This window comes from Myotis yumanensis, unplaced genomic scaffold (genome assembly GCF_028538775.1).
Source record: "Myotis yumanensis isolate MYYU_CA2020_CCGP unplaced genomic scaffold, mMyoYum1.0.hap1 SCAF_22, whole genome shotgun sequence".
NCBI classification, from domain to species: Eukaryota; Metazoa; Chordata; class Mammalia; order Chiroptera; family Vespertilionidae; genus Myotis; species Myotis yumanensis.
The window spans coordinates 6,424,282-6,448,229 of NW_027223773.1; the positions used below are offsets into that span (position 1 = coordinate 6,424,282).

Below are 23,948 nucleotides of genomic sequence, written 5' to 3' on the forward strand. Positions count from 1 at the left end.
GGAGGCAGACGAATCGCACCCATTACGAAATCCAGGATCTGCTAGAAGGAACCTGTTTGCAGCGGATGAAGTGACCGGACGGAAAGATAAAGGCAGCAGGTTGCCAGCGGAAACTGGAAAGGCAAGCACAGAATCCTGTCCTTGAATAACCTTCACAAATAACAGCAGGGTTTTTGTTTTCCACGAGGATGTCTGATCAAAGATGAGAATGTTGGACCAGACGAACACTACTTGGATGGCCACTATCAAAAATAAATGCCAGCAGCCTCCGGAGAGGCGATCCCGATTCCAAGGCGGGGCTGGCGGATGGACCACCTTGGAAAAGCAGTTCCGAGGGCGCGTGCAGGGCAAGAAGTAAGGACAGAGCTGAGACATCGTGAAGGTTCACTTACCCGGGGTTGGAAGCTAGTGCCTGAGGCCCTGAGTCTAAAGGAATAGAGGACAAGGAACTGCCTAGGCGGTCAGGAGTGAGGTCGAATGGTCCCATCCGTCCCTCCGTTCAAAAGGAAAAAATGTTACTGACGCCCATACAAGATGAATACGGCACAGCGGTCCTTGCCCTCAAGTCGCTCGCGAGTGACAGGGAAATGAGACCAGAAAACCAGTGATTCTAACTCATGTGGAAGGACCAGCGTGTTATGTGGAAGGGTCTGCGTGAACCTGCGGAGGGGACGCCAAGAGGAGTCCGTGTGGTGGACAGCGGCCCTAACTTGGTGGTGAGACTCGGCCAGCTGACACTCGGTTATATATTACCCGGTGGAGCTTACAGAGCTTGGCAAGCAGGTATGTCTTTATGCAGAAGACATATATTTCTGCCGTATTTTGGGGGAAAGCATTCATAGGGATGATTTCAAAATCTTTGACATTTATAAACATAGGGACAGAGTGAGTGAGAGCGACTTCTTGTAACTCTCGTGAGCAACTCTTAATTGGAGGCATTCGCAAATCGGCTGCTGCGGAAAGCATGGTGCTTACGTGGCTGTCCCGTGTCCCTGCACATTTCCTGGTTAGACGGCAGCAGGGGTGGGGTTGGCTTAAACAGGGGGTAAAGGAAGAAGAGAGAGAAAGGAGGCAGCAGAGCTTTAAATCAGACCTTAGCTTTTAAAACTAGCGGCTGAGCTGGAGCTATTTTAAGAGGCTGAGGGGAGCAGCTAAAAGGAAGCAAGTCACCCCCTAATCCCAGGTTCTAGTAACTGCTGGCCTCGCCTCCCCCACGTGACCACGGGCCTCGTGATTGGAAAACTGAGGGGACCTGAGAGAAGAAAAGGCGAGGGCTGCAGGTCTTCCTTAGAATAAGCACCGGGGAGGGTCTAGCTGTCCATGAGAGCGGCCCCAGAAAACGGGGTCTTAGGCACCGAATTTCAAATCCCTTTTATCAGCCGATCGCTCAGAGTCCTGCCTCCGACGATGTGCAGAGACTAAGAAGCAGGGCTCAGGGTTTCCAGCAGAGACAAGCTAGAGAAGCACACTCCTGGGCACGAGTGACCAACTGCCGGTGGGCCCCCGAGGTCAAAGGGCAGAAAAGGAACGGAGAAGACGGGGCGACAACGGAGGCTCCTGCGAAAGGCTAAGGAACAGACTGTCAGGAGGGAGCCGACAGCTTGGGAGCGGAAGCTCTTCGGGGGGAGGGCAGGGCTGCCTAGACTCGTGTCTGGGGCTTGTCGTGGGAACGGACGCTGGGGGTGAACTCAGTGTGCTGTCAGCACAGGCGGGTGACAGGGACGCACCCGGTCCCCCTGGATGTTACACTGAGGACCAGATGTTTTCTAGGGTCGACCTACCGACAGTGAAGCTCTTCTGCTCTGTGTCATTTTGGTGTGTGTCCCATTCAACGTGATGTTGTTAATAATCAAGTGCTTAAGTACAAGACTAGCATTTGGGGGAGAGGGTGGCAGGAGATGGCCAAGTAGCCTCGGGACACAGTTTGCTCAAACCACGGCAACAAATAAAAGCCTGAAAAGGGTCCAGAGCTGAGGGACTAAAAGAGGCTCAGCAACAATCTGAAATAACTGAAATCTGACCTGCTAACCAAGATGCCACTGAATATCTCATCCCTACGGGAAAGGCTTACTATTCTGGGTTAGAGATGAGAATACAAAGGCGCCAGCAATTGGTAAAAACAGCATCTAATTTAACAAGTGAAAATGATAGCCGTGCCCTCGGAGGCAGAATTTGGGGACCCCGTGATCTAGCTGTCCACGTGCTGGTGTGGGTCTGCGACTGGCTGGGCCACTCATTGAGCTGCGTGTCTTGGGTGTGTTCCGCACATTTCACACGTGGACCACAATGCTTAGGGTGTCCTTGCTACGGATTACAAACTTGACGGCGCAGCTACCCAATCCTTATTCCGAGCCCAGGGGAGAAAAACACTCAAAGAAGCAGAGTGCACCCTTTCCTTTATGGCCTGCATTCTGCTAATGTATTAAAACCACTAGCAGGCACATATTTAGATGTCCTTGCATTAATCTCTTGTAGAAATGCTTCTGCTGTGACGTGTTCCTGCTACCACCCTGCCTGAGACAGGGCCTACCAATCAGCTAAGGGTCCATCCTGTATCTCTGTGAGCAGGTTGAGGACCCTGAACACATCCTGCTTTTTGATGAAGGCTGTGAGGAGCGAGGGCGGTCCTCGCCTGCCTTACTATTAGGGGAAACTGGGCGTCCTCGAGAAACGAACCGGTTATCCTATTCTATGGCTTTCGCCCCTGACTGTGAGTTGCTTTTTGCGGTGGCTCTCAGGGAGGGTACAGACAAGTTTGCTGCTCCCGATCAGCCAGTGTACAGGATCACGGGGTATGCGTTCTTTCCTGTTAAATCTCACCCTTAGCTTCATGATTTTCCTCCCATTACTCTCTCCTCGTGCCATTCATTCAGCTTTTTTATCGTGTCCGTTCTGTATGCCTTTTGGGAAGCCACCTATTGATGTGATTTTATCTATCTGCTCTGGATGGATATGGGTTATAAATGAAACAGTGTATTGCTCCCACTCGTGAAAGCTATGTGCCTCAGCACTGCTTTCTGGCTTTTGAGTCTTTGAAGGAATCACAGAATAAACCGCTTGCTCTAAAAATGACACTTATTCCAGGCCATGGTGACTCTGAGGTTCGTTTGAGTAGGAAATGGCGTCTATAGTAAAAGTGAACAAAAATGGTGTATTTCCTGCATTTTGGGAGCATGAGGCACAGGCTGGAGTGAGACTTGGCCAGGCTCAAATCCTGCATTTGCCATTTCCCTCCTGTGGGAACTTTCCTCATCTATAAAATGGGCAGGAAGCCCAGCCTGTGTGGCTCAGTGGTTGAGCACTGACCCATGAACCAGGAGGTCATGTTCATGGGCCGATGCTTAGGTTGTGGGTTTGATCTCCAGTAAGGGGCGTGCAGGAGGCAGCCAATTGATGTTTCTCATCATTGATGTTTCTCTCTCTCTCCCTTCCTCTCTCTGAAACCAATAAAAAATATTTAAAAGATAAATAAATGGGCAAAAACAGTACTTAACTCATAACACTGTGGTGCCAATGAATAATAATTCAACGAATAATGAAATAATTCCTTAGGTGTTTGGGACACGCCCTGGCAGACATCAGCAGCGCCCAATAAACATCAGCTACTAATCAACAGCGTGAATTCAGTCATTACAGTGTCTTCAGGGGGAGAAGATCTAAAGATCAACTGTGAAGGTGGGGTAACGAGAACTAGGAGGTACAGAAGGGAAGGAGCCGTTCTTATCCAAGGTGTGAACATCCAGTAACCAGCCCGGCTTACACTGGGTTACAAGTCCCAAGGTCACAGGCCTAGTGAGTAAGGTACAGGACGGGGCATAGTCTACTCATCGCAGATACTCCACAATCTCCTCCTCCGGGCCTCACTGTCTACAGAAGAAGGTGGAGCCCGCGACGAGGAGGAACACCTTCACAGCTCCCCAATAACGAACTGATCGTGTGGGAGAGAGAAAATGCGGCCTCTGGAAACTGACCTGGGAAGAAGCCGCTGTCGTGTACTGATGGTCTGTGCCTCTGGCCTGTTTGGAACTGGAGAGACAAGATGGCACTCGCAGCAAATCCTGATGGCTCACCCCACGCGGAAGTTACTTCCAAAAGGTATAAACGCCTCTCAGGATGAAGAGAGTCAGGAGATCTGGGGCCAACTAGCGAACCTGAGAACTTAGTTCTCGGCTCAATGAGATGGCTGGTCTGGGTGGCCTCAGCGTTCTTTCTGCCTTGTACTCCATTAAGGAACGCTGCTACCAGAAGAGGCGATTGCGCCGATGGTCAGGCTAGCTCTTAGCATTGCACGCGCTTCCATTTCCAGCTGTACCTTAGGGTGGCGCTAAGAATGCAATGAGTTCCTTTCCGCCCGGTCACTGTGGTTGGACAGGCCCAGGAGTGACATCAGACAGCAGTTTCTACCTGGAGAAAATGCCTCTGAACTCGGGGAATTGACAGCTCTCCCAGAGGCGGCCTTGGCATGCTCTGGCCTGACCGCTTTTGGGCTCCGGGACAGGAAGTGCTGTCTCCCCGCATCCTCTGCCTTCTCCGGAGCAAGGTGTGGAGGAGAGGGCAGCCCGGCCTGCAGTGCTCCGGCCATGTGCACAGACACCGATTCATATCCTTTGATGTCCCTTTCCCCAGCCTGTGCCCTAAACCTTCCTTTGAGGTCACAGGGAAATGGCCCAGGGACTGCTAGGAAGGGAGGCATTTGGCTGTGTAATTAAGGCGCTGACAGTTGCCTGGGGGGAAGCGTGGTGAACAATGAAAGCAGATTAGGAGAGGAAATATGACAAAAGAAGGAAAAAGAGTCTTAACTATGATCCTGAAAGGAGAGCTGCTGTGAAAGAATACAAGAGACTGTCACAGACAAAGAACAGGAGAGCGAAAGAAACAAGTCCTTTATTCGGGAAGACAGTGTGGAGGGTGGGGACGGACACTTTGATCCTGGGATCTAAGAGACTGCCAAGCGGCCTGCCACTGCTGTTTACTCCTCATAGGTGAGCCCCGCGAGGACTCCCATCGGATCAGACGGGGCTCAGCAGTAAGCCGAGTTTCAAAAGCATCGCCTCATTGGAGCCAAACCTACTCCAGTTTCCCTTTACATACCCTTGAATTATCTACATTGCACATCGATTTAATTGCTGGTAAATTCCATAACGTCTCTCCTCCGGCTGACGCAAACACTACCCTGGAATAGCGGTCACCTGTGGATATGAAAAAAGAAAAGAAACAGGGTTACAAATTATTCATGGATTCCATAAGACTTGGCATTTAGAAGCGATTCAAACTGGGAAGCCACATGGACAATTCATTACCGGCAGGGGAGCCCTTCCTTCGACAAATTCCAGGAGAAAATGATTAAAAAAAAAAAAAAAAAAGCAGCGCTCTAACACTGTCTTCGCTCAAGGCCTTTGTCTGCTCTCTGCACCTGAAAAACCCCAGGACTCACATGACAAACGAAGTGCGGGTCAGACTCTAATGAGCAAGAGCAATCCATAGACCGTCCAGCAGGCAGTTAATTGATTGCCTCCCTCTTCATTTCCCAACACGTCACCACGATGGCACATAACATCAGAGAATGACGCACGGGGACTGCCGAGGACGGATGGTAAGGATGCTCTCTTTCTCTGGCAGCTAACTAGAGAGGAGGCATGGCAGGTGATCCATTTAAAAACAGTCCACTAAGTACAGACTGCTGGCCAGGATCACAGACCCTTCCACGTCCTGGCTGAGTTCACCAGAGTAGAAAAACTGTGTGGAAAATCATCCTCATATAAAACATGTTTCTGAATGAGGGAGGCTGTGCGATGTTCTGGAAAGGGCGTGGTCTTTGGCGTTAGCCCTGGGTGTGACCAGGTCTTGCCGATTCTTAGCTGGCGATCTTGGGCAACTAACTACTTCTCTGCACCTCGGCTCCTCACTGGTTAGACGGAGACAGCAACACCATCTCCAACTGCCGTGGGGACTAAATGAGACGGAAAAGGGGTGCTCAGTAAGTCCTCTTTCTGCCTCCCCGGCTGTGACCAAAAATCTGAACCAAGGAAAACGAAGCGGATGAGTTTCACGTGATCTAAGATGCCTACATGTGCTAACAATGAAACTCAACCTGCAAATGAATGAATAAAGCTTTTATTACATAAACTTTGTTCACGATTCTGAAGTTTTCTTTAGTAAACGCTTGTCTTCATCGAATGGCTGTTATCTTATGTTGATTGGTTTTACAGATCAAAATAAGCTTTGTGGAACATTTCATTCGAGCAGTCAGAAATGACTTTATCAGGGTGGAACCTACTGCTCATGAGACAAATATTTAGTGCTGACTACAGAAATATAAAGGAGACTGTATCTCTTGAATTTGCTAATGTGCTTCCTGGTTAAGAGAGATGTTGGTTAAGCAATATCTAGCAACACTTTGAGAGAGACAAGGTAGCTGAACATGCAACTAACCAGAAACCAACTTTTCTAATAAGAGACAAAGAAGAAACTTGCATTGCTTCCTGAGATTGGTATAATATGCTCCCTAATCTCCTACTTTCTATCTCGCTATGACTATGTAGTGAAACAGTGTCCAAAATAAAGACCCGGGGGTTTGGCAAGACCTAGAAACATCCGAGAGCCAATCAGGTCCTCTGTGATCTGATCTACAGGAAGCTACATTTTAGAGAGCTTTTCAACAACAACCAAAAAAGCTAAACTCAAAAGAGCTTAATGTTAATGTTCATTCCACAGTTCCTCACTCCTCATCTAGGCTGATCGGCGACTTACACACTTCCATGCATTTCCTCTAGCCCAGCAGTCGCCAATCGATGGTCTGTGAGGCCTGAAAGGTTGGCGACCGCTGCTCTGGCCTGTACTCATCCCTCCGTGGCAACTGCAGAGGGGTTAGGCCAACTCTAGGCGACAGCAGATTTTCAGCAAATTTGCTGCCAACATAAATCTGGCTTCCTGGCCTCAGGGAAGTTCTTACAATATCTGGCCTTTCATTTCTGCAAGGGCATGTTCTCCTGCAAAGTAGCAATTGCTTTCTTCCCAGAGGCGCTCTCCAGCTCCCCATGCGAATCGCTTCTTGCTGTCTCCCGCCTGGGTCACTCACGCACATCATGACCCAGGTCCCTGTGACATTCAAGCTTTGGGCTTCTGGGCTTGACTTTGCTCATCTGTCTCTAATGCCTAAGGACAAGGCAGGCGCACAGAAGACTTTTTTATATATATATATATATATATATATATATATATATATATATATATTATTGATTTTTTTACAGAGAGGAAGGGAGAGGGATAGAGAGTTAGAAACACCAATCAGCTGCCTCCTGCACACCCCCTACTGGGGATGTGCCCGCAACCAAGGTACATGCCCCTGACCAGAACTGAACCTGGGACCCTTGAGTCCGCAGGCCGATGTTCTATCCACTAAGCCAAACCGGTTAAGGCCACAGAAGACTTTTTGAAGGAATCAAAATTTTAAAACTGCCGAAACCGGTTTGGCTCAGTGGATAGAGTGTCGGCCTGCGGACTGAAGGGTCCCAGGTTCGATTCCGGTCAAGGGCATGTACCTGGGTTGCGGGCACATCCCCAGTGGGAGATGTGCAGGAGGCAGCTGGTCGATGTTTCTCTCTCATCGATGTTTCTAACTCTCTATCTCTCTCCTTTCCTCTCTGTAAAAAATCAATAAAATATATTTTAAAAAAAATTTTAAAACTACATTTTTGGTCATACAGTAGATTATTTCAGGGTTCAATCCCAAAATGTGCACTATTTTTTAAATAATACGAGGAATTTTAGAAAGTGACTTGAGCCCTAGCCAGTTTGGCTCTGTGGTGGGAGCATCAGCCCGAAGACTGAAGGGTCTCGGGTTCAATTCTGGTCAAGGGCATGTACGTTGGTTGCAGGCTCAATCCCTGGCCCCGGTTGGGGCTCGTGCAGGAAGCAACCAATCAACCAATCGATCTGTCTCTCTTACATTGATGTTTCTCTCTCTTTCTCCCACTCCCTTCCACACTCTCTGGGGAAAAAAAAAAATCAATAGAAAAAATAACCTTGGGTGAGAATTAACAAAACAAAACGGTGATTTGAAATTTGGGGCCAGCACAAGAATTTTACTAGATTTATATCCTCCTTAAAATCAAGTATAACTCCATCATCTCTTCCTTATTCATTTTCCTTATAGGTAAACAAATTCAGAGCAGTGGCTGGCTGACCTGGAGATGTACAATGACAAGTTAATGAAGCTAGAATCCCTTTAAGACCAGCCACACACTGCTATCAGTCCCGATCTTAGATCTTAATCGTGTCAATCTCAAGAGGGCCAGGAAGCCGCTGAGAGGTATGATCATCTACAAACACCACTCACTTGGAACATCGCAGAAAAAGCTGTCTTTGTGGAAGTTCCAGTCCACTTCTCTCTTTTCTCGTTCATAATGGTCGTCTGACCATCTGTCATCCCGATGGCTGAAACAGAGCAAGTTGATCTTCAATAAAGTGCGAGCTATTTCAAGGCCCATATACGTGCCTGTAACAGGACATCCTCAAAGTCATGGCCTACTTAGCAGTGGAAATTAAGTTGGAAGGATTAATATAAGCAACCAACATTAATTTTCTCACTTCTGAAAGAAAAAAGGCCCCAAATGCTCACTTTTTCATCCCAATACAACAAAATCTTACTAGACAATGGCAATTTAAACAAGATTTTGAGCCACACGTTTTACATTTTATCTTTTTGCTCAGGCAATGTTTAAAAGTGGAATTCACTAAGCAATGTTTTGTCTGAACGTTAATAAATGATTACCTTTTGGCTTGCTCATCTGCATATTTAAAGGGATAATTGGCTAATGTTGCTTTGTAGCCCGTGTTTTTCACCATGTTATTCCACGTGACCAGTCTCTGGCCTATTGTAGTCCCTCTTGGTTCAAAACCCTAAGGCGAAAAGTTACAAATTCCTGTTAGTGTCCTTCATTTCAGGCTGAGGGTAGTTCACCAGTTTGGGAAAGCAATGTCAAGGTGATGAATAGCTTTCAACCGAAAATACACATACAGAGGTTCCTTACTCCAGAGGTGACCAGCATTAAAACAAGATGACTTAACCTGATAATGACCACCTATTTACTGTGGCAAAACATTGACTCTTTGGTGTGTCATATGTCTCAGGAAAGGGGAAAAAAACTTATCTAAAGCTTCTTTCAAATTCATACCTAAGGTTTTTGTAAATGCCTACTTTTAGGTTATAACATATTATGGTCAAATTAAATTACATTGTGCATGTTACAGTGTTTCACAAGGAGGGTATCATTCAACTTGCTCATATGTTCCTCATTATTCCACCCCAAAGCAGATTTTACTTAGAAACAGACCCTACTATCTCTTAGCAATGCCGAAATTCCTTTAGCTTCTCTTGGGGGTGAGGGAGGGGTGGGGAGGGGGGAGAAGACAGTTTAAAGACTTCATGAAATTTTTTGTAGTCAGCAGATTCTCCAATTTCTTGCTCTTTAAATTAAACATGGGGACTGAGAAGCACAATGTCCAGATTCTTCATGGTGAGCGTGTTTCTTAACCTTTACGGATCTGGGGACAGAGAAGCTACATCTCTAATTTGCTGAAAGGGACCTGTATTCCTATCAATGGCTTGAGAAGGTTTTTTAAAAATGGGATCCTATCTAACATAATGCAATTGGTATTAACATACTTTTTTTTTTAGATGGTTTTGGCCTAAAGAAAAGAGATAAACAAACGCTCCTGGCCCAACCCTCCTTACCAGCAGCGGGTCAGAGAAGTCGGGAAGCTCCGGCACCAACACTCCGACCAAGGCACAGACCACGATGAGCACAGTGCACACGCCCAGAACCACCACGGGCCAGTCGGCGAGCAGGGCCGCGTAACTGCAGGAGCAGAGAGAAAGCGCCGAGAAGGCCTCTTAGAAGCAATGGAGAGGTTTTGCTATCTCCGACCCAGTGCAGGTATGTATCAATAAGAGCTCCCGTGCGTTATAAGTATTCCTATGTAATTGTAGGAGATTACTAGATCACTGTCCTCTCATTTCTGCGATGACGTGGCAGCGGTCCTCATGCCACAGGCTGAGAGTCAGAACACTTGTCTATTTCTGACAAATAACATGGTCTATCGACATCTGTGCCTGGGGAAGAGAGGATCTGAAATTTACACTTCCTCAGTGGAAAGAAGATGTATTCTAGCAGAGGATCCAAACTCCTCGCCTCTCTCCCAGAACTCTGGTTGTCTGGTTATTCCCTTTCTCCAGACTTTTACTCTGCAAGTTCTGGAAAAAGGATTCAGCCCATAAACAGATTCCTCGAGTGTACATCTTAAAAACAGCTGAACCAAACCAAAGAATCCCCTAAACCTGTAACTTTCCTTCCAGCTAAAACCATAATGAACATGTCCACTGGTCTGTGAGCTCCATGAGGCAAAGATTTTTGCTTAATGTATTTATTTAGTGCAGTATCAGAGCCTACAACAGTACCTTTTCAAAGGTGCTCAATAACTACCTATTGATTAGATGAACAAACCCCCATGTTCATCTCCCTTCACTGTCCAACCACTACCGCCTGGTTTTAGTCTCTCACCACGCCTCGGAAACCGCTCTGCTACCAAATGCCACCATAAAGTCTTCTCTCCAGACACCCTTCCACGCCCTCCTTCTCCACCTCTGACCCAAAGGCCTACTTCGGTGGCCCTCCCACCAGACCTGGACCACACGCCTTGATGCTTCCCGGTCTTGATAGGAACTGAGCGCTCGGTAGAACCTAACTACGCTGAACTTCTGCTAAAATGCAGAATCTGTCTTGCCAACTCCAAGTGTCTTGAAGTTTTATTACAGAAAAAAGAAACGTTTAACTTGTGGACAATGACTCTCAAATTCTCGTCCATGCTAACTCCCTGGGCTGCTGTGATGGCCATTTCTGGCTCGTCTGAAACTGGCTTCTTACTCATATATTTGTGAATGACTTCTTCAGCGTCATGCTAGATGCTAGCTGTGTAAATAAAGCTGGGGCTGTAAATACCATTCTGGAAAGAAGCTGCTATGTGTCTCTAAGAATAGATTGTTGATGTTTATATTCTACTCTCGCAGCTTCACAGATCTGGCTTTGTGGGGATATTTGCTTCCAACTAAATTTTAATGAGGAAATTAAAATATAACAATTATGCTTTAAGAAGCACTTGCAGAGGCTGTTTTTTTAAAGTTATATTTTCATGGATTTCACAGAGGAAGGGAGAGGGAGAGGGAGATAGAAACATCAATGATAAGAATCATTGATCGGCTGCCTCCTGCACGCCCTCCCCCCACCTCCCCTGAACGGGGATCGAACCCACAACCTGGACATGTGCCCTGACTGGGAATCGAATGGTGTCCTCCTGGTTCACAGCTCGACGCTCAATCACTGAGCCAATGGGCGCCAAAGGGCGTAGAGGTATTTTTCATTGTTATTCTTTTAAAAGTAATCTTAGGAAAATAAAGCATGCTAGCCTGCACTTACAAGGAGTTCCTTTATATAGATTATCATCTCATTTAATTCTCACAACAACTTATGAGATGAAACCAAGGAACAGCGGCTATAAAATAAATCAGTCACGGACTGTAATGCACAGCACGGGGACTACAGTTAATCATACTGTGTTGTGTATTTGCCAAAATAAAAGTCCTCATCACAAGAAAGAAATTTGTGCGGTGACTGATTTAACTAAATTCACTGCAGTAATCCTTTTGCAATATATAGAATATTGAATCATTAACTTGTACGCCTAAAAGTAATATAATATTACCCCAATTATATCTCAATAAAAAGTTCCAAAGCTTGGAATCTAGGTAGTCTAGTTCTAGCATCTGGCCTCTTAACCACTATGATATCATCTCTTGCTTCAAACACAAGAGAAACAAAAGACATCTGGAAGAAGTCAGCTTCTTCCCAAATTCGAATTTTAAAATTAAATGCCTAAGCCACACTAACAGCTAATTTCTCCATGCAAAACCACCTAGATCCACAGGACTTCAAGTCTGACAAGTACTCACTTATCAAGGGAAAATGCTGCTAGATAAGATGGAAAAACCTTGTAAGGATAATTCTGAATGACACGAAAAGCTATAAACCACAACAGGCTGATGGTGTTAGTTCAACCTAACAGAACACACCCAGCTCTTATATTCTTCACGCTTTATTTCCTCCCCCGCCAAATGCAAACTAAGGTGCAAGGAACGGGTTCTGAAGCAGTCAAGTCCTCGGTCAATAGCGCACCTGAGACTTTCTCTTCACTGCTTCAGTCTGCACAGAGGCCTTCACGTGCCAGACCTTTAAAAGATCAGCCCTGCGAAATGAAAATGCCCCGGGCTTCCACAATGACTCACGAGACCCTGTTTTAAACGGATCCATTTTCTTTCAACTGAACCAGAAGTTACTCATTTTGACCTATAAGCACGTTATCAATAGAGGGCAGTGGGCCCCCAATGGCTTAGCTTTCATACTGTGGTTTAATGCACCCCTATAATGGCTTTTTGTCTTGTGTTCTCGAAAACTCTGCACACACATGCACAGCCACCTTAAAAGGCCCGCTGCAAGTACTGCTTCCCCTCCCTTGAAAGCATTTGGTTTTGATTTGGCCGTGCCGCTACCCACGACACACATGTGCTGACTTTTACATACATGTCCCCGCCTTTCACCTAACTCTACCACCACCCTCCTCACCAGATGTTTCAGGCGCCAACCTTGCCGGGGACAGCTGTTCTTAATACGCCATCTCTACTGATATAACCTCTTTCCTTTATTTTTTCCACAAAAATGGATAAACAGAATGTAGTATATGCAGACTATGGAATATCATTCGGCTTTTTAAAAGGAGGGGAATTCTGACACGTGCTACATGGATGAACCCTGAGGACAGTATGCGGAGTGAAATCAGCCTGTGATGAAATCACACAAAACACTGCCTGGTCCCACTGAGATGAGGTAATAGAGGGGTCCAATTCACAGAGACAGAAAGAAGAGCGGGGGGTTGCCAGGGGCTGGACAGAGGGAGTTACAGTTCTGCAAGATGAAAAAAGTTCTGGAGACGGGTGGTGGCGATGGCCACATAATAATATGAATGTACTTAATGCCACAGAACCGAACACTTAAAAATGGTTAAAATAGTAAACTTTATGCTGTGCATATTTTACTAACATTTTAAAAAATAAGTATTTTTTAAATGGAAGGGGAATTTGCTCATATTAAAATTTATGTAGTCATTTTACTCCAAAGGCTCTAGAGCTATCGCATCTGAGCATTTTTAGCAAGTGAATTTCAAAGATCGCTTTGCGTTTCTTACGGTGTAATCATATTACACCTGGAACCATAATGTTCAAGGATATCTGATGAGACAAGACCGTTTGTTCAGAAACTCGTATCCGTTTAAAATTTTGCTCTTCCCCTGGAAAGGTAAAACTTTAAAATTTTCACGCAAAAGAGTCTTTTCCACCTTAATAGGGCAAAGGAATTTTTAGGGAGAAACACAACCAATGTATTTGGAAAAAAGTGCCATGAATTCCAGCCATGGGAATTGACACAATATTATGTATCTCTCTTCTCAATGAGAGGCCAATCAATCCATTACAGGAAGGAGAGCAAAATCATTAGGCTAATGTGAGCGATGAAACACAAAGAGGATAAGGCCAGAAAGCCACCTGGAGATGAAAACCACTGAGGAGAGAGGGTCCATCAAGCAACCAGCTCAGGGGAAATGTATTTCTCCTTCACAAACTATGAACGAGGAAGGTGGAAACAGCAGCAAAACGTGGAGAAAATACGAGGAGGGGAAAGCATGCAGGCAAGATTGTTATTTAATAAAATGATCTGATTACTGTACCTTTTTGGTAACTTGAAAGGTCTGGATGGTCTGGAAAAAAAAAAAAAAGCAAAAGAAAAACCATCAGAAATAAAGCACCAGGACATAAAGGCTTAATGTCTATAGTCAGCATTTCACTTCTCTCGCCTTCTGGAAGAATCCTGGGAAGGCAACAGAGATTTGCTATCTGTAGGTCGAAAGTGATCTCAGAACCACCAGGACAGGCTATAAAAAGATCTGCATCTGCAAAGGGATATTTAATTATACACATTCTGGGTTGTGACAAATGTAAATATTCTATTTCTTCCTATGTCGCACTGCTATCTTGTTGTTGCTTTTTTTCCCTGAGAAAGTCATGGATCTGAGACTAGTTTACTCCTCAGAGACAGAAACTATGGATTCATCGCATTCTTTCTGCTTGAGTAACGACTTCATTTTATGTTCAACTTGAGACCCTAAGTGGAGACTGTCGACATCGATTGAGAAAGAAAAATTGAGGTTCCCACAAAGATCCCTCCTGGGGAAACACTGGATCCCTTTGAAGTGTTTGTACTAATGGACACGACAAGCAGATGCTGGAAACACCCAAACCACAACTACAGGTAAGACACGAAATCCCTTTGATTCGCCCTGTGTTATCTTTCATTCTCTTCTTTCAACCTCCGCAGAAAACATCTGAGAAAGCAGGCAGGCAGGAGCCCACCGCACACTTTCACCCATCCAGTGGAGTCTTCCTCCAACTGTGAAATCTTTCCATTTGCAGCTTTTAATACCTGTCTAATAAAAGCTGCAGGGTGGTTTTCCACACTCACTTCGGACTTACACAGACAATAAAAACTTGTAAAAACAGAATCTAACTTCTGTTATAGAGAGAAACAATGTTTTCCCAGGGTTCTTTCACCTTTTAATACCATCCGGTCAAAACACACACCAGAAAACAAACAGTAATAACCTCGGATGGGCACCTCGGCCTGCACTGCAGTTAGGTCTTCAGGGTGACACTGGCAGGTCCAGGACCCTCCCTCACATGCGGGGTGCAGATAAGCTGGCTGTGCCCCATCCCCGGAGGCCTAGGCAGAGCGTCATCCTTTCTCTACCACTCAAGAAAGCGTTTCTGTGTGAGAGTGCATGACAGTGACGTTGTTACAGGGCTAAGCTCAACTCTGCCTAAGAAGGTAAGTCAATGAAGTACTTATGAACCCGGGACTCGTGATGAGGAATCTATGGCCCCTGGCACTGCCCGGCTGAGAACTATCACAGCAGCTCAGGGTCCTGGCTTCACTACTCCGGTGACCAGTGAGCTGGGGTATGTCAAGGGAACAGCTAATGACCCGTCAAGTTCTCAGAAAAAGGGAACTTGACATGATGAGGGGCATTGGGGCAGATAGAGGCAAGGGAAATTTTTTAAAGGTAATAACCAGAAGTAAGTTGTATGGGAGGGAAAACGTTAACAAGAAACAGAAAAAAAAATTTAAAAGCTACCAATGGTCTGCTTCCCTCACCATTTCTCTCTCTTTTAATAACATTTGAGGAGGGCGTGGGAGATTGAAGGGCGAGGGAAGTGGAATGCTGAAACATGAAGACGTGTCCCTCGTCTAGAGAACTCTACTGTGGACAGAGCTGCGGGATTAATATCACAACTTAAGGAGGGACAGTATCAGCTTGCACCAATTCCAGATGGCTCTGCCCAGCACTCGGGAGAATCAAAGCTCTGGAAAAAAACAGCTTTGTAAGGTTCTGAACAACTAGTAACCAAACTTAGGTAAACAAGTGCTCCAGGTAGCATGTCTTAGTTGCAACAGTCCCAGGAGGTTGGGTCCTGATGCCTTTTCATGCATATCCTGCAAGTGACAACTCGGGTTCAGTGCTGACACGTTAGGAAGAAAGCGTTTGGAAATAAAGAACCCACACGTCAGTGAGCATTCTTGGAAAGATTTCCAACAAAACCACCACCATTCTTCACCGTTAAGGGTTTGCATGAGTGACCACTGGCACACTTGGGTTCAGCCTCGAGGATGACACAGGAGCCCTGGGACATGTAAGCCTGGCCGCTAATCCATCTTTCATGCACCAGGTCTACACGCTTCCGGTCTTGTCCAGTGATAAGCACAACCACTTGTGCGATGTGTTTCCTGAACGCCAAGGGGTGCTGACCCAAAGTATTGGTCATGGTGACGTCTGAAACTGTTGCTATGAACAGCGTCCCAACGACTACACAAAATATAAAATAACCTAGGAGGCAGGAGGAAAAGGTTGGGAGTGGAGGGCTAATGTTTACAGATCATCTAATAAAGACCAAGCACTTTTTACTAGTAAATCTTAGGAAAGAAATTTAGCAAATCTTTTAAAAATTCGAAAGAGAAGATGGCAAATCGATAGCCCTGTCTGACATGGGAGAAGAAATCAAGAGTTAGTTTTTGTATCTCTAAATTCTTCGTGAGACTATATTCATTAATTATTTGTATAATTAAGAAGTGAAAAGAATTGTTATAAAGGGAAATTGCATATGTACGTATTCATTTATGTATATGTGGCTGCAATATTTTATTTGAAAGTGTCTCTCACTGATACTGATTTGGGGAGAATGGGGCACCCTGGCTAACTAAAATAGACTGAAAAAGAGTAACACTACACACGGATCATAAGCTTTCAAAGAAGCTAAAAAATACCTTTAATACAAAACCTACAGTTCATTCTGTCAACTGATTTACTACACAGTTGAAGTGACACCAAGTGATTTGATCATCATTGGAATCACCTGGGGAGCTTATTAAAGCAGGGGTTTCCAGGCTCCTCCTCAGGGTCTGGCTCACTGGGGCTTGGAGTAGAGCTACATGGTCAGAGCTTGAACCACTGCCTGGGATGATCTGCCAGGAAAATATGACATCCAGGCAAGAAACAACTGGAGAGTAATACAAGGACCATCAGAACTTAAAGGTGTAGGACAAACACTCAGTGAATGGGGCACGGGGAGGTGATATTGGAACAGAGTGGTCCAAAGAGTAGCCTTGAACTTGACGTAAGAAGTAGAATTTGAGCTAGGTCTTAAAGGACAGGTGGGCTTCAGATGGATAAACAGGAGGGAGAGAGAAAAGAAATAAATATTGTGCCAAACCTCTGCTAAACAGAACTGCGGGGCAGTGTAGCTACGTCACCAGGCCTTCCTGAGAGGGAAGAGGGAGGAGGGAGGCTTGTTGGAGTAGCAGTTGTCTGGGGGGAAGCAGAAGACTAGAATGGGTAATAGAAATAGGAAGCTGCTACAGTTTCTTGAGCAACAACGAATATGATGAAAACACTGTTTAGGATGAATGACGTGGTGGCAATGGGCAGGATGAACTAGAAAGGGAAACACTACAGATACGGAGACGAGGTTGGGAGCTGCTGCAGTGGTCCAGGTATACAGTGCCGAGAGAGAAAAGTGGAAAAGACTAAGTCTACCTTTAATGACTCAGAAAGCTTCTGAGAATCTTATGAACATGTGAATCAAAACTATGAGTATCAAATGTCAGAAGTATGCATGGTGTTACAAGAAAAAAATTCTGATGAAATTTTGGATAAACCAAGATTTATATATCCTATGTATATTATAACACATTTCCACACTCACTGTTGTTTAATATTTACCTATAATGAGGTGCCTTAAGTACAATTAGAAATGCTGAAAGCTACATTTAATGCCTATTTACATAATGAATTAAAAATAGTGGCAGTGCCTACGGAAGTGAAGTTTGTGACAATTTGGATTACAACACAAGGAGGTTGTCCAAACAATTGGTTTTATAAGTACATTTTGGGGACTTATTCAACAAATATATTTCGTTAATTTTATTAAAATAAGAAAGACACACACATTTCTCCACTTTCAAAGTTTTATGGATCTTATCTATAAAATAGTAAAATGTTTTGCATTTTCATTACCAACTGTACAAATTATATACACAAGAGTTTATATATTAATTATAACCTCAGTGAAGATATATTTGCATTTCTGAAAATAAGTTACCTATTTTATTAATAAGACAAGGCCTCCATTAATTAGACCAGAGATTAAAAGTATAAACAATCGTAATTTATAAACTTGCCAATTATCTTCTCTAACATTTGCCAGTTCTCAATTTTTAGTATAACATGTCTCTATTTTGTTCAATGTAAGAGCTATTATTTGAGCTCAAAATTACATGGAAAGATTACTAATCTTTCTTCAATTCCTTTCCCACATATTTTGGATTATTTTGCCCCTTCAAAATTACTCGCTATTGTACAATTTCAGTTTGGAAGGTTAAAAGTCACACCTGCTATTTAAAAAAAAAAAAAAAAACCACATTGGGGGGAGTTAAAAAAATAATAAAAATCCACTGTATCAAAATGAATTCCAACAGTGAAACCAATACTCTGCAGCTGCTGTGATATCTTCATTTTACTAGCCAGGAGAACAGACTATTCCCTCCCCTTCCACAGAAATTCTTTAGTTATGCTTTTAAGAACAACAATATCTAGTGAATTGATTTTTCTTCCTTACCTACATTTTCTCATAGTCCTCCTTTAGCATAAAAATTAAATGTAGGTATTCCAAACAAATGCCAAAAGCTTTCATAAGTAAAGATCAAAGCAAAACTTGAACGCAGATTTTATAAAAATAATACTGACAGAAAAGGGTTTTCTCAGCTTAAAGTCTGAGGTTAAAAAAGAGAATCTGAGACTGAGGACAACTGAGAATTTTCTGAAGAAAAATGAGGACCCCCCCTCCCCCCAGGGTGGGACCACATGTTCTCAGGCTGTAGTGGGGCCCCTGTGACACTCTACTTCCGGAATAGCTTGGCTAAAACCTTCAATTCAATGTATTCATTTCACAACAGTGTAGATTCTGTTTGCAACCCTATGATATATGACAATGATAGCCAAATGCCACTCCAAAGTTCAGGAACTTATTCTAAGGAGAATGTATTAAAGAGACCACAGGAAGAAGACCTGTTATTAAATGGGGGTTCATCCTCGTCTGTGAAATAAACAGAGTTGGATTAAATTATTTCTAAGTCTTCTCCTGCTGTGAAATTGGACTGTATTCTCCTGTGAAATTCCAGATCATAATTATTTTAACATGCTGCTAGGCAAAAGCGAAGAAGCCAGGTTCTCCCATCAAAATTCTATATTGAAATATTCCATGTGAACAATCAATAAAAATAGTTCTTCTGTAAGGGAGGTAAGAACTAGTGTCTTAAAATGCTCTGAAAAGTAATGCTGGCTCTTTACGTGAATAGCTAGAGAGACACGTTTTACGTGGCCAGACAAATGGTTTAATGAAAAAGTGCTGGTGGGAGGAGAGGGCCGAGCTCCCTGTCTGTTAGTTTATGGACAGGAGGCTGATGGACGGGATGCCAGGAACACATCTGTACCAGCAGGTGTCCAAGGAGGAAGAAGCGCTGTAGGCAGTGGGCCCAGGTCATCAAAGACACTCGTGGTCAGAAGTGGTCAGGACTGGTCTACTGCACCAACCCAAAGGGTTTCACCAGAAGAGCGAACGGGAGAGCGTGCTCAAGTGGAAAGAGTTGTTTTTAAATTTCCAAAGCCTCTTTCCCGAGTTTCCCATCCACTATCTAAGAAAGGCAGAATAAAATCTTTATTTTAAAATATATATATATATATATATATATATATATATATATAGATGCTTTTTATTGACTTTAGAGAGAGAGAAAGAATGAGAGAGAGAGAAACATCAATGTGAGAAAGATCAATTGGTTGCCTCGTGCATGCCCCCTACTAAGGATCGAGCCCCAAACCTGGGCATGTGCCTGACCTGGGAATCGAACTGGCGACCTTTTGGTGCCCAGAATGACACGCAACCAGCTGAGCCACGCCAGCCAGGGCTCTTCTTATTTATTTATTTATTTATTTATTTATGATCAACTTTTTTGCTTAATGTTTTCCCATTCTAAAACATGAATTTTAATTTTTAAAGGAGTAGCCAAGCTTTAATGAGGAGATCAATTTTGTTTTAATGTTGGTTTTGTTTTCTGATTAAAACACACATTCATTTTTTTAGTCTGAAAATGCAGAAAATTATAAAGAAAAAGAAATCACCCTAACTCTCACTACACAGATCTAACCCCTCTTTGACCTAATTCCTTTCAGTATTTTACCCCTTGTGCCTAAATATACACATTAAAGATGCACAATTAGGGTCACAGTCTCAAGTGTTATCCATCTGGATAATGAGCTTTTTGCCATGTAATTAAAATCTGAAAACATGATTTTTATTAGCTGTATAATGTCCCATTCTTTTACCATTACTTACAGCACATAACTAGTCACACTCACACATTTCTTCATGTCTCTTTTGCTTATATACGTCTATGTTTCCTGTTTATTTAAAAGAGGTCTGTATGAAAGCTCAGACATCACAATGGTGGCCAGTATTTTTCCCCTAGGTTGTGGCATGTTTTTCGCCATGACTTTTTGGACGTGCATTTTAAGTTCTGTTAGTAATTCCTATGACTTCTTTTACAAGCAAAGAGCCATCCTTGATCCAGACGCCAGGCTGCCCTGTTTCGCTTACTGTGCCTTTGAGAGGCGCCAGGTATCATCTTGTGTAAAGCCCTGTTTTATGGAGAAAAGCAGAATCCAAAAATCCATTTTCATAAAACCCGTGGCATCTGATATTATGACAATTGTGCGCTGATTGTGGCACCCTGTGCAGCCAAGAGACTGAATTTCCACGGTCTGGCTGAGCCCCCACGCTGTGGTGTGGTGCCGTCTAGCAAGAGCTGCTCCCTTGAGCTCAGTGATGGTTGGGACACGTGCGAGTTCTGACTGGTCCTTCCGGGACTACCACAGTGGGAACCTAATCTCTCGGGTAGCTGGGGCCCGTTGGCTGGGGCCCGCTGGCTGGGGCCCGCTGGCTGGGGCCCGTTAGCTGGGGCCCGTTAGCTGGGGCCCGCTGGCTGGGGCCCGCTGGCTGGGGCCTGTTTGGTTAGCCAGCCTGGGGAAACTGGGAGGAATGGGAATAGGAGATCGGCTTTCTGCGGTCCTGCTTCCTGACAAGGGCTGCCTAGGACATCCTGCTTGTCGGAAGTCACAGTGTTGGCCCGGCCGCATTGGAGAATGGAGCCCACAGAGCCGCCAAGGGGCTCACTGACTCAGGTTTCATCTGTCCTCGTGGACCCTCTGATCCAGTTCTTCTCACAGAATCACACTGCTTTGGTCATTTTGGCTTCAGGATGGGCAAGTCCCACGCCGGAGTATGGAGGACATCCTAATTCCCTTTAGAAAACTGGTGGGTAATTTAGAGCGTTATTCTTGCATCTGCTACTTGAAGACAATTCTGGTTAATGAAAGATCAGATGAGATTATTAAATGAGCCCCAACCAAACATGAGAACTTTAGTTCCCCGAGGACTCGCACCTGCTAAATTATCATCTAGAACAGTGGTTCTCAACCTTCCTAATGCCGCGACCCTTTAATACAGTTCCTCATGTTGTGGTGACCCCCAACTTCATTGTTACAAATTGAACATAATTAAAGTATAGTGATTAATCACAAAAACAATATGTAATTATATATGTGTTTTCCGATGGTCTTAGGTGACCCCTGTGAAAGGGTCATTCGACCCCCAAAGGGGTCGCGACTCACAGGTTGAGAATCGCTGATCTAGAACAAAAATCCTGAAAGGAAATTTCACAGGCCTTTCTGCTCATTCAGAACAACCTCCTAACAGAGCAACAGTGGGAACCCCCAGAGCAGTGGGGTTACAGCAGACCCCGCGTGCTCGCCGTGTACACAGACTATGTGCAAAGTAAACTCACATTCAATCCTAAGTCAACTGAGCACAGTCCGTTTTCCCAGAACCTGGCTTCCGCCGCGGTATTTGCGAGGGAAAGGCTCTCATATATAGAATCCAAGAGCTCTTTCTTGTCAAAAACGTTCAAAACACGTTTCTGTTCCTTCTTCCTGGCCCCGAATCTGGCTCTTCCATATGGAAAACTTAAATCTTTTCATCATCTTGGCTCACTTGTGCGAGAACATCTTTGGCAGAGGGACGAAGATGCGTTACCGTCTTCCCTAAGGAAGGCTGCCTCGGGACAGCCCTGCACTTCCCCAGCGTTGTTAAATCACTCCTTTGTCATCTCTTGTCCCCCCTGGAAGTTCCAGCCTCCCACCCCCCTTGTTGAGCAGTGAGCAGTAAAGCACCAAAACAGGAAGGCGACAGGCGGACAGGGACACAGGGAGAAGGCGAATAAGCCAGGATGTGCACAATGGACCAGGTCACAAACACTCTCCTTTTTAGATCCCGAGAAAAACGCAACCTAACTCTGCTCTCTTCAAATCAAGAAAAACATATATAAATAAACTCTATATATAAACCCCGGGTCGGTGGCAGCTCAGAGTGGAGTTGGCTTTACAGAGAAGCTCCCAGAGGAGGAGGCGAGCCTGCTAGCCCTTCACTTCGATCTACTGTAAAGCCCTCCTAAGCATTCAGTAGCTCTTGATCAGCTCAGAAAACTCCCCCTCCAACTCAGCTGTTAAATAATTTGCAAAATCCCTCTAGAGACACTAAGAATATCGCCGAGACGTGATAAAAGACTGCAGTGAAAATGACAGAAATGTGCCTTTTGCACGTATTTATAAAGCCCCAAGACAACTTAACCAAACTCGCTGGCAAAAGAAAGATACCAGGATTCCAAAGAAGAATGTTTTGTGTGCAATGTACGTGAGTCTGTCCGGCCCACTCAGACTCAAAACCCCTTAAAGCTGGAACAAATCAAATGCTCATGGAACAAACAGCTTGAGTTCCAATATAAGTTAAAAGACTTTTTTCTATTCTTAGCAGAGCTTGGTCCTAAGAAGCAAAGCAAGCAAAAAAAATAAATAAATAAAAGAAAATGATGCTATCCCCCCCGACCCCCCCAGTTATTTCGGGAAACAAGAAAGTAATTGTGTCAGACAAAACTGGATGAGCATGGGGGAGGGGCGTCACTTCCTCTTCTATTATTAATTATTTCTCCTGAAAACGAGGGGAGTTCCGAGGTCTGGCAGATCTCTAGTTAAAGGGCAGCTATTCTGCGCCCCCGGAGAGGTGAGGGAAGCGGGGCATGGGAAATTCCTTTTCAAACACATTTTGTCTCTACCACTTACAAGGGGGAGGGGGAGGGGCAGCCCCAAAGGTCAACATACCACATGGCTCAGGCCTGGCGCGAGGCACACCCTCAAAGAGGAGGCTAAGAGTGCCCTTTTTATTTATTTATTTTTATAAAGAAACCGTTTAAAGCAATTCGAATTCTGCAAAGGACAACTGGTTAATTCACAATATTTTGAAATGGCTGCAAAGTCGCCTGGGTTAAAAGAAAACCTTCTTTGCCAGCCAGGAGGTGAAGGCCGCAGGGTTTGGGTGGAGGTTGTAGAGCAAGCAGATCCCCCCCACCCCACCCCGTCCCCCAGTCTCTCGTCCCCACCCCCCAAACCCCCCTCCCCCTCGTGCCACATTTTAAACGTACACTCGATTATAAAGTGCTTGCCCTTAAACTCGAGCCGCTCCCTGCCGGACTGCTGCTGCGAGCCCTGTACAAAGCATGCTACACACGCACACAGGTTAGACTTCTCTTAATAAGATGCGAATAATCGCTAATAAGAGATCCAAGAAAAGCTCATAAGAAAGCCAGAAAAATCTTATTAAACTTAACTAACTTAAGAGCATGGGATGCTGGAACAAGGTCCAAATTTCTCAAGCCAAAATCCCAGGCACTAGAATTTTAAGCGTTGGGAGAAGGAAGTTGGGGTAAGAGGGGGGAAAAATCCCTAGAATTTGAAGCTTAATGTAGGGTTTAATTCTTCGCTAGAGGGGGACATTATAACAAGCAAATAATACACTTAAATAAATCTCCCCAGGGCTAGCTTTACAATGAAACAGCTTCAGTTTCTGCTGGCCAACATGGTAGGCCGATGAATGCTGAGAGCGGAAAAACCAAGTCCCAGGCGCATGCCTGAGAAGCCAAGACCCAGAATAGTTAGTGTCAGCCAGGACCAAAATAATGATCTGAGTCCAACTGTCGATTAAATAGCAGTGAGAACGAAGACACGGTCATTGATCAGCTTTCTGTTTAAACGCCTAGAGTGCAGGGGGAAAGGCGTTACAGGAATCG

General features: G+C 44.7%; 1 protein-coding gene across 4 annotated transcripts in view; it reads right to left on the bottom strand.

Moving 5' to 3' along the window:
• Positions 1–23,948, bottom strand: part of DISP1 (dispatched RND transporter family member 1) — a 114,573-nt gene that overhangs the window by 6,444 nt on the left and 84,181 nt on the right. For all 4 annotated transcript variants that reach the window (XM_070401033.1, XM_070401034.1, XM_070401035.1 and 1 more), the window contains 5 exons: positions 13,834–13,863; positions 9,737–9,860; positions 8,774–8,901; positions 8,339–8,436; positions 5,092–5,189 (listed from right to left, as the gene is read on the bottom strand). In XM_070401033.1, coding sequence (XP_070257134.1) covers positions 5,092–5,189; positions 8,339–8,436; positions 8,774–8,901; positions 9,737–9,860; positions 13,834–13,863 — 478 coding nt within the window. The remainder of the gene's footprint in view (positions 1–5,091; positions 5,190–8,338; positions 8,437–8,773; positions 8,902–9,736; positions 9,861–13,833; positions 13,864–23,948) is intronic.